At 45.0% G+C, this 11,594-nt stretch overlaps 1 protein-coding gene across 1 annotated transcript; it reads right to left on the reverse strand.

Annotated features, from left to right (window-relative positions):
* Positions 1–1,230: 1,230 nt before the first annotated feature.
* On the reverse strand, positions 1,231–11,211 carry tbx2b (T-box transcription factor 2b). Its single transcript, XM_040130633.1, has 8 exons — positions 10,809–11,211; positions 9,731–10,562; positions 8,453–8,720; positions 6,648–6,794; positions 5,218–5,294; positions 4,812–4,981; positions 3,176–3,759; positions 1,231–2,541 (listed from the first exon to the last, which is right to left on the reverse strand). The coding sequence occupies exons 2-8, from the start codon at positions 10,087–10,089 to the stop codon at positions 2,092–2,094; spliced, it is 2,055 nt and encodes a 684-aa protein (XP_039986567.1). The 5' UTR covers positions 10,090–10,562; positions 10,809–11,211; the 3' UTR covers positions 1,231–2,091.
* Positions 11,212–11,594: the final 383 nt, after the last annotated feature.

An 11,594-nucleotide genomic window follows, 5' to 3' on the forward strand; every position in this document is an offset into this window, starting at 1 on the left:
TCTTTCTAAAAATACCGCCGGGCACACAATACTAAAGGAAATGCTGACTGACGGTGACTGAGGACCTGCTCAAAATAGACCCGACGCCCGTCAATGCGGGACACGGACCCGGTTTAACGTCAATACCAGATAACCGACATGCTGATGCTACTACAGCGCCTGCCTCCAGACAGCTACTAGAATAACTGTAAAAAAAATAAATAAAAATAATATCGAGCCAGTCCCTTTCGCTCTTATCAGTCAGTGAAAGCTTAAGATAAGAATTGTCCGGTAGATCGGTCCATAGCTGGAGCCTCGATGCCAAAAGCTTCACCCATAGGCTCCACCGCCTGACTGAAATGTGTTTTCAACAACATATGAATTAAACCCAACAATATTTTCTTTTCCCGAATGGAACAAACCAAGGACAGAAGCTGCCCCCCTTTTTTCCTGGTAACTATTTGGCCCGAGAGAGGGCGCTCGTACCCCGCATGTGTACGTGTGTGCACTAAAACCGTATGAGTGCGTCAAACCATAGATGACTTCATAAAAATGCTCTATAAATTACTACAGCTGTTTTGCCATAATCAGATGATTGTAACAATGATGGAAATAATGATAATAATAATGATACGCCCGCAATCTTTCAGCACAACGATTTTTTATTGAAATTGTGAGACAGTCAAAAAAAAAAAAAAAAAAAAAATACCCGGACAACCAGCATAAACAAGATACTTTCATCTTTAAATATATTTATGAATAGATATGAATGATGCGCCCATAGGAGGAATTGCTTCGAATGTCTCCTGGCTGGAGTGAAATAACCTGAGGTGTTTTTGAATCCATGTGGAGCTCTCTCTCTGTTTCCCCTGTCTTTTGTCGGTGGATGCGGACTAAAAACATGGCACACACGTTTCCCCTACAAATCAGCGATGCTTCATATAGGTTTTCAAACCAACAAGCGCTAAATAGCTTTAATTTACAGTATATGGTCATGGAAAATGAGAGGAGAGGAGGAGGAGGAGAAAAAAAAAAAAAGCAATGAGTTAGATTCGAAATATATACACGCTAATATACAGCCTTGAATAAATTAATACCAATTGCATATTCTTGGATCTTAGCTTTATTTACAGATTTTTTTTTAACTTTTAATTACATAAATATTTCAGAAACACTTTTTTTTCTGGCATGAAATGAAAAGCGGTTACTTTCTCTCGCGGACGGACGTTCACCTTCCATGTTTTTTTTTTGTTTTTTTTGTTTTTGTTTTGAAATGATCAGGCCTGGGAAAAAAAATAAAATAAAAAAAAAAGTTTTTGGACGCAGCCTGAGACCTGCCCGTCGGCGGGATGAGGCTCCGGTTCAGGGATCGACTTGGGTGTTTCAAAACCAGGCCTGGATGCACAGAGGCTCCAAGTCAGCCAACACACTTTCCACTGTGCGCCGCTCAGCCTGTGGAGCGGCGGGCTCGCAGGCAGGTTAGACCGATATATGGGGCCAATACTGGCCTTGTGTGGTCCACCTCTGATATACTGGATATGATCACGTTTTTGGTAGTGGAAATAATCAGTGTTGGTCTCTATGACACTTGACACTTCCTTGAACCTAACCGTTTGTTTTTTTTAAAATAATATTCTTATGATTATTTAGTGTTTTATTGTTTTTTCATTCATTGCGCAATTTAATTCACGTACTTATAATTTTTTGTCCATTCATTTTTATTCCATCAACGTATAAACGTATTCCAGAGTTTCTTGGGTGGTCAGCCTGCTGCTGTCAACAGCTGCTAACTCTAACACTGGGCTTCAAGGAAGAGCTTTAGTGTCTGATGATAGTCGAAATGTTGTCTGACACGCTTTCCGATCTTTCTAATAGGTCAGCTCTAAAAGGGAAACCTTCAATAAGTGTGAATTTAAAAAGGTCAAATTTAATTATATAGACTAAATTTCATTCAATCTGTAGCTTTGTTCCAAAAAATATCAGTTATCAGCCTTCACCGACCCTTATCGGTCAAACCCACATCCCACTCTCTGTAATGTGCTGTACAGGACATATGCACTTATAGTCCTCTGGTATTCAAGCCAAGACTTCATCCCAAACAGAGAGTCTTCATCACTTGGGAGAGTCTGCAGTCGGGGAGGGCTCCCTCTGGCCCTCCAGGCCGCTCACCAGTCTCTGGATGCTTTGCAGCTCATTCACTGAGTCCTTCATAGAGGTTTTGGGGGATGCTGCCCTCCCACTTGACCCTCCTGACTTGTGGTTGCTGTGGTGCTCCGGGGCTGGGCTGGCCTCTCTACTGCCCGGTTTGGAGGATTCCGAGCCTGGGTTGAGGCTGCTGGGGAGACCGGTGGTGAGCAGATTAGAGCTCTGAGGCAGCGACACTGGCAGCTGGTAAGGGTTGAAGCGGAGCCGAGGCCGGGACGAGCCCAGGAAGGGATTCCTGGAGAGTGGGCTGGAGGTGCTGGTGGTGGGAAGGGCTGAGGCTGAGGCTGCCGCTGCAGCCGCTGCCATGTAGGTGTAAGGGTATGGGAACAGCCCTCCGAATGGAGGCATCGGGATGCCCTGTAATGTGAAAGAGGAAAGATTTGGACTTATAGTTTGACATATCAGTATTTCCAGTCAAGCAGTCAAATAATCAAATTAGTAATACATCCAATACAATTCCAACACACAAACAGCAACTGAACAGATCAGTTTCTTCAGATTATTTGGAACAGATTTTTATGAAAAGACAAGACAGATCTGATTAAAAAAAAATAGCAACATATATTATATTTTTGTTGAGTTTAAATTCTTTTTCCGCTTTTTGCAGATGTCTTATAAAATGTTGAAAAAAATGTATTTGATTACATTACTTTATTACTGTACCTTTCATTAAATGCATATATTTTAATACAAATACACAGAGGTGCCACAGGTTTACAGGTAGCAAATGCATGACATTTTGTTATAATTCTCAGACTTATTTTCAGCACTAAATTAAACCCAGCTCTGACAATGCAAGACTATGTATTGCTGGTTTTGTACTGTGCAAACTGAGGGTTGATTTTAACAGTTATGATCTTTAAGAACTGACACCTAATCCTGTCTAAACTCTCACTCCAAAGGTTCAGTTTTTCTTTCTTGCTGACATCAGCCCAGTGCTACAGGTGGAGAGGCAAACTAGTTCATTTTCTGACTGGATGACCTTCCTTACCTGAGAGGCGAGCATGTGCTGGGACAGATGGAAGGGGAAGGGGTTGGGGGTTCCTCCCGTACTCTGGCCGGAGAGGCTGCCATTATCCAAACCACTTGCTCCAGATACAGAGGCCAAAAGATGCCCCATGCCCATAGCAGAAAAGGCTCCAGGGGCCATGGCAAACTGCCCTGGGTGAAACAACAGTGGCGATCCGGTGTTCAGAGGGTTAAAGAACTGCTGACTGTGCAGGCCGGACAGAGCCAGGCTTTGTAAGTGGCCTGGGCTGAAGTGTGAGGGGCTCTCAGTCTGGACCATAAGAGGAGAGAATGCGTCCTTACTGGCACCAATGCCTCCAGCCTCTGAGTCCTTTGTCGGGACATCCGTGTTGTCCTTCCTGTGCCTGCTCTCTGCTTTGTCCTTCTCAAGGTTCCTTATACTGAATATGGAGTCATCCTTCTTTTCTGTGCTAGGCCTGTCACGCATGCGGTCCTCACACCTGGAGCTGTAGGGGGACACGGGCTCAGGTCCTGGGCTGTTGGAGGCAGTGCAGTGCTCGTCCTGATGCTCCAGCTCCTGCTCGCTGTCAGTGCATGTTTTTTCATCTACGACACAGAAATCACGTACAGAAAAAGTGCAAGAAGAATGTTTAACCATTTATCATCTCATCCCCAACCATCACAAAAATGCACACCACACATACTAGAATGGCAACAAAAGCCTGGTGGTCTGCATTTCAGATGTAGATTTACAGTATTTTATTTTTAAGAGCAATATAAAATACTTTAAATCTACATCTGAAACTATATTGTGGTTTTGAGTATGCACACATTAGAAATTAGCACATTAAAATAAATAAAATGACCAATTAAAACCTAATAGCGGCCTAGACTTTGTTAAATAAATAGGTTTGATAAATTAGGTGAAGTAAAACAGCGGGATCAGATCAAATAAGAATCAAAATGAGATCAAACTTAACACAGCATTAAATAAATGGAACTCAAATATTTATAACCCCAGCAGGAGTTTTACACACTGTATATTCTCAATTAGAACATTTTAATATAAATCTGAATATCCCACTTTAGTCAAAATTCAAGTTTTCATAGGCAGTTGTTTATTATAGATGATAATGTATTTATCTGCCAAACACTGTCTGTTCCTGCCTCATACACAAAAAAAATCAGTCTCAGTGGATTTCAGTGAAATAAATCTGGTGCAATGGCTGATGCTAGATGTTTAGTTTGATTGTTTGACAGGTGTAGAACACCTAGGCCAAAACTAATCCACTCTAATGTGATTTTTTTAAACATCGATACAAGTTGCAGATTAATGTGATACATTTTAAAGTATATCACACAGGCCCAGTTAAATTAGGCTAATAAGAGTAAATAAATAAATAACTGTATTTCTACGTGACAGTCGTCTTACTGTATTTCCTAACGTTGCTGGTTATTTCCTCCACTTAATTAGTCATATTTTAGCCAATTTAATACAATTGAAATTATTCCATTTAAATTTTTATAAAACGTTCGAAATGTCATGACACCCCACAGCTGTCAAAGACCTGATTTAAACCTGTATCCCTTTATCACGCACCAGGTTTAAAGCTCGGCTCATTTACGTCCCAGGAATAAGTTTAAACAATGTGCCTCACCTCGACTGGGTCTGCTGAACCTTAGCGGACTGGTACCAGCTCCCAGCGGGGAGTGGACGGCGTCCCTGCCGGCCGGGGGCTCACTGGAAGAGGCGTCCGAGTCCGCACCCTCCCGGTCCACCTTGCACTGGTCCTCATACATCCGCAGCGATGGCATGGTCAGTTGTTTTCTGCGTAACAATAATAATAATAATAATAATAATAATAATAATGGTGGTTTGGGATGTCACTACGCTGTGACAACATGACCTTGCAAAATTTAAGGATGGTGGGCGCGCACACACACACACACACACACACACACACACACACACACACACACACACACACACACACACACACACACACACACACACGCACAGACACACAGAGCAATTTTTGCAGGTGGTGCGCGGCAGTTTGATACCTTTTCTCCCTCCTCCCGTTCCCCGTGTCTCTGAATCCTTTGGCAAAAGGGTTGTTATCAATCTTCAGCTGCGTTATCTGTCAAAAAATACAAGGACAGTCTTCATTTTAGAGGTACGGAACCAGAGTCAGAGCCCTTTCGTCTTCACCTGGCCCACATTTGGGAGCACGCTGGGTTTTGACAAACACACACACACACACACACACACACACACACACACACACACACACACACACACACACACACACACACACACACACACACACACACACACACACAGACGTGTTGGACAGAAGCCAAGGTGGGCCTAGAATTTGCATTATTAATAAAAAGCGTAACAACGTTGCGTTGTTCTCGCGGGCCCCTGGAGTAAAATGCTGCCACGAAATATTTCTCTATGGGGCCACACAAGCCTCCGTTCCTCCAGAAAAAAAAAAGGCAGGGGGAGCAATACTCGAACAGATGACTATCATATCAATAATTAATAATGCGGTTTGGATCACCGCTGCCTCCGGATATGCCCTGATGTGGAAGAGTGTGGCTCCACCTACGGGCACCGGACCGTCACAGGTCTGCATGAAGCTTCTGGGCTCCCGGGGGTCCTCGGTGGCCCTTAAAAAAAGACGCTTTTGCCACCTGAACGGAGAGCTGTCTGTGGCATCTGCCCACTGCGGCTGCAGGGGGGACCGGCCTTTTAAAGGTCCTGTAATCGATTGGGACTCTTGGCGATAAACTTTTTACAACAAGAGCCCCCCTCACCCGACCCTCCTGGACACAAGCTCCAATTAACTTCACGGAAGAGGATAAAGAGTCAGCGAAGGGACTTATGTTAATGCCATTAAATATACACATACACAAAACCTTCATTCAGATACCCTGTATTTGAATAGTCAAACATTCTCTTAAATAATAATAATAAAAAAAACCTAAATTGCAAAATTTTTTTGAAAAAAAAAACAAAACTAAAATAAAAAGAGAACATGTCTGCCATGCTTGATGCTGCACCACAACAGAACAGAACATTCCAGCATTTATACGCCTAATTTATTCACTTCTGGTGAAGGTAATAGCTCATTTGTCGCCCATGAGTAGCAGATAACACACACACACACACACACACACACACACACACACACACACACACACACACACACACACACACACACACACACACACCACACAACAGTGAAGCTGTGAATTTGAATTCATCGTCAGAAATATCTGCTACACTCACAGAGCCAGGCAAAAGAGCCTGTTCGAGAAATCAAGTGGGACACGGGAGTCCTCTGAAGGGGAAATTAGGCGACCTACAAAATCAGATTAAGTCTTCGGGGTTGGTGGTGGGGGGAGGGGACGCATGTAGGACATGTATTTTGCGAAGTGTAGCAGCCATATTAGAGGCCGTCGGTCGAGTGTGAACAGCGACTCACCTTGTCGTTCTGATAGGCCGTCACAGCCACGAACTCGGTCTCCGGGAACACGTAGGTCCGGAAGGTGCTGTAAGGGAGCTTCAGGATGTCGTTGGCCCGCACTATGTGGAACCGGGGCTGGTACTTGTGCATAGAGTTCAGGATGGTCTGGAGCGACACGACAAAAAAACAGAAAGCTTTGTCGAAAAATATCACGGCGTTTCATGTCTCAGCCGACGCCCCCCCCCCCCACATTAAAACCTTGACACAGGACAGAATGTGTTGACGCCGATCATCCAGCCTTTTGTTACTGATGCTGTTATAATTACTGTGTAAGCAGACTTGTCTGTAATTAGTGCAGGGCAAAGGGGGAAAAAAAACCTGACCAGGCCACACATGCTGTCATGAGGGCTCAGAACCACAGGAGAAAAAAAAAAAAAAAATCTGATTTGATCCAGGTTCTATCGGGACAAAAGCTATACATTCCCCCCTCTTTCATTCATGTCAAATGTACCACAAACATTATAGTCACTTTACCAGCATGGAATTATAGAATTATAGCCTGAGCCTGAGGGTCTGTCTTGACACACAGAGCATGAAAGCCCGTTTGAAGTACATACATTCCACCATGAAATATAGCTTATTTAAAAAAAAAGGCATATAACGGCAATTAAACGCTATAAATATGCAGATAAAGTGTTAATTCCGGATAAAGTCAGAATATATATATATATTTATATGAGGGCAAATTATTTTGATGTAAATGAATTTGTTCCAAGACTTGTTTCCAGTCAGAAGTACACTGCTCCTCAGAGTGACTTTCTCATACATTTATCATTTAGCACGAAAACCACTGCAGCACCCAGGCCATACTACAGAACACTATAGAACTGATGTTTTACAAAATAACAACACACACTGCGCTACACTACACTACACTACACTATACTATACTATACTATACTATACTATACTAACATTAATACTATACTATTAGGTCACAGGCTGGAGGGGGTACGAGAGACGTCAGTCGGCTCGGCCATCCAAGATCATTTCACGCCATTTCTCTCTGACCCGATTTGATGATACACCACTTAATCCCCCCCTACTTGCAAACACTCAGCTCAAATATGTTTTTTTTTTTGTTTTGTTTTTTTTGTATTTGTTTTTTTCCATTCCCCATACAACCTCGATTAAAAAAAAAAATAGAGAACGCAAAGGGCCGGGCAGAGCAGCCAGAGTCTATATAGGCCTCGAGCTGCTCCCCAGAGCTGGGCCTGGGTGGTTTTGGATGGAGGAGGAGAAAAATGCAGGCTGATAATATTTCTGGAGAGCTACGAGGAAAACATAAGATCCGCGTGTGTCAGTGGCGGTGAAGAAGTCAAGTGAAGACAAAGTGTCAACAGCCTTGGACGTTAAGACGTACAGCACCATCATTTATTCATCTTGAATCTATTTTTAAGAATATTTTGGAACGCACTCTTCAAAAAAGCAGTAATTTTGCACACTTGTATTTACCCCATTTTATTAGTTCCCTGCAGAAGTTGTATATTTTGAATTCAGCATACGCTACGTGCTCTGATTTATTTATTTATTTTCCTGGCTGCTTCGTACCGCCAGTTTGCTGCTTACGAGGACCTGCTTTCCCCATATCCTTTATAACACGCTCCCGTGGACTGATAAACACCCAGAACCACCCGTGCCCCGTCTGTTCCGACAGAAAACGTCTCATGCAGCACGAAGCCACGAGAACATGTCTCTGCTCGGATGAGAAAAAAAAAAAAGGAAAGAAAGAAAGAAAAAAAAAAAAAACTGGCTGTACTTACAAATCCGTGTTTGTCTGAGATGTTGTTGGTCAGCTTGAGTTTATGGAAAGCAACAGGCTTGGCCATCCACTGCTCGCCGGTGGCCGGGCTGTCCGGGTGAATGTACATTCTCTTGGGCATCTCCGGGTCGGCCTTGCCCGCCACCATCCAGCGGGAGTTGTGGAACTTGTAGCGGCAGTCGTCCGCCGCCACTATGTCCATCAGCAGGATGTATTTGGCTTTTTTATCGAGCCCGTTTATTCGCACTTTGAACGGAGGGAACATCCTCCTGTAGAGAGAGAGGGAGAGAGAGAGACACACACACACACACGGGGAGTCAACACGCCGTGATTCCAGCAAAACACAATACCGTGATGATCATGCAAGACTTGAACAAGTCTGACAAAAGAGGCACTGAAGGCGACACGGACGCAGAAAAACAAAACAAAACACGGCGCTCTGACAAGTGGAAATATTGTATTTGTCAGATATTATTCTCCAGTGTTGCAGGCAATTAGGCGACAGCAAGAAACATGAAAATACATAGTGTGTGTGTGTGTGTGTGTGTTTGTGTGTGTGTGTGTGTGTGTGTGTGTGTGTGTGTGTGTGTGTCCCCGTCCGCCTCTCTGTGTGTGTATGTTTGTTGTCCAAGCTTACACTAAAGAGCTGAGTAGTATATTTACGACCACAGCACTTCACGTCCCTGTTTTTTCAAGTGACAGCCTGTTTATAAAACCCAGAAGCCCGCTGCCCGGACAGAACGCAGTTCGGGAGATAAAAACCCGATTAGAGCTCGGGGCCACGTCCTCCCCCCCAAAAAATATCCCAGACATGTACTTTGATCAGTCTGGAAATAGATCACAAATATTCCAAAAGGAACTGAAGTTTTATTCCGGCACTTACTTTCATAAGTGGAGCCAGTTTAACTCCCAATACACACAATTGTCTGACTGGAACTCCTTTAAAAAAATAAAAAATAAATCCAAATCTAAATCTATTTAGTGCATCATGCGAGGTAAACATAGCGTACCCTTGTAGTGTTGTCTAGTTGTTGTTGTCTATTTTTATTAATTGTAGAAGAGGCTACTAATCGCTGGGAGAATAAGTATCGACCAGCAAAGGCCTGACGCAAATGCTGCCATTGAATAACCTGAGTAAATAGCTTTGTAGCTGCTCTCAACTTGTCAACTGTACATCATTTTTCTTGCATCTATGCAGACAACTGTCGGACTTGTTATGCGAATTAAAAATATTCTCGGTGGATCCGAGACAGGGGTTACAGCTCTGAGGAACTCTTACCTTCCGGACTTGGTAATAACCATCTCCGTCCCGAGTTTATGAAATTGGTCCCAAAGATCCTTGGCTTCCAGTGTAACTTTGGGGTCGTCGTCCACCTCCTCCTCGGGCTCCAGGCTTTTCATGCTGCGCAGATGAGCCGCCTGATGGTGGCTGAGGGCCGGGTGGAGCCCAGCCTCCGCCGCCCCGGCCAGGCCGTGGTCCGGGATGGGCTTGGTGAGCGCCCCGGGAGGCAGGCTGAGCGCCGGGAAGAAGGAAGGTTGCGCGGCCGCTAGGAAGGCGGACATGGGGAAGTCGGTTGGCCGGTGTGCGTGGAAAGGGTGATAAGCCATTGCAGTCCCTGTAAAAACTGGATCTCTCATCGGTGCATCCACAAAAACCAAGTGAAATAAGGGATATTTTTAGTGGTATTTCCCCGAACCTTGAGCCAGAGTAGGTCCGCGCTTCGCGAGCAGTTAATTTCGGTAAAGCTGTACAGAAGAGTACAGCGCCCTGCCACAACGCGTTATCACGGTGAAGAAAATAGCCCAGAGTTGTTTTGGTGTGCTTTTCCTATGGTCCCTCCGCCGAGTCCTTCAGCAGAAGCTGCGCTGTGGAGGGGGAGCCCGGCTGCGTTGTGTGCCTCTTGGAGAAATAAGCTGTTTCTCTGCTTCAGTCATCCCACACTGACTGGAGAGATGTGGCCCCGTTCACTGCAGATCTGTGACTATCTCACATGTCCTTCCTGCCTCCATCCCCAGCACTAATGAACCAAGCCCCTTTGATTGCTGATTTTACGCTTTCTGGACCAATTGTGGGCCCCTATAGGCGTGGTTCTGACAGCTCCGGCCAGACTCTAGGAGAGGAGGAGGAGGAGGGGGGGGCGCAAGAAGGTGTCGGAAGCATTAGCAGTAAGAAAACATGTCAACAGAATAAAATATTAACCAATGACAGGAAAGATCGGGAAATCCCACCCCCATTTCCAAGCCAAACACCGGGTCAGCCCTCAGTTCTTGGCCGGTGGAGGCATCACCTCTCTCGGCTTACGTTTTTACTATGTCGCCTCCGGAGAAACCAACCTGTCCACTGTCTTAATACTCACCTTTATACAGAGGAACAGCTCCCGTTCTCCACGTTTACCACTGTGTTTCAGAACAACTCACAACAGTAAGCCCTCGACTAGGAGCCCATTCTCTGCATTCCGGAGATGGCCGTTTCTTTCAGAGAGTTCCTGCTCTCTCGCTCGCTCTCTGTAATCACAGACTTGTAACCACTCCAAGTTATCCGCTGCCTTGACGCCTAGGCTGGATTTGCCTCACGTTAACCCCGGCTATGTCAGCAGTGGGCACGCTGGCTTCGGACTCCCGCAGCCCCCCTTGGTTCCCCACGCGAGAGCCCCTTGATCCGTGGGTCTCACTGATCGCGCTGACGGGAAGGCGGCAGCAACCGCAGTGGCGGCGGCGGCAGCGTAACACAGAGACGAGGCTGGGGAGAACGAACCCAGATGCTGCGTGGAGGAGAAAAGAGGAAAACCAGATGAGTGTTGATGACTGAATTTTGAGGGGAAAACGGTGAGTGCTCACTTCGATGCAAACTTCCTTGTTTGGCTGCAAAGAAAGTTACATTTCTTTGAGATTCCATGGCATATAAAGGATCTTTGTTTCTAAACGAGGCCAAATAATAACATTGTAACCGCAGCTGTATTATTACTGCTTTTGCAGTGTTGTGTGACATCGCGGGGCATTTTTTTTTTCTGGTGTACAGTCCGTATTTCCACATCAAACACTCGCTGCGAAGTGATGATTTAGTGCTCAGTCCCAGAGCTGGGGGCAGGCCGTGGTAGCGTGTAATCTCCGACAGGTTGTATTTTGTCAAACCAGGAACAGTG

The sequence above is a fragment of the Xiphias gladius genome, chromosome 7 (assembly GCF_016859285.1).
Source record: "Xiphias gladius isolate SHS-SW01 ecotype Sanya breed wild chromosome 7, ASM1685928v1, whole genome shotgun sequence".
In the NCBI taxonomy this organism is placed as follows: Eukaryota; Metazoa; Chordata; class Actinopteri; order Istiophoriformes; family Xiphiidae; genus Xiphias; species Xiphias gladius.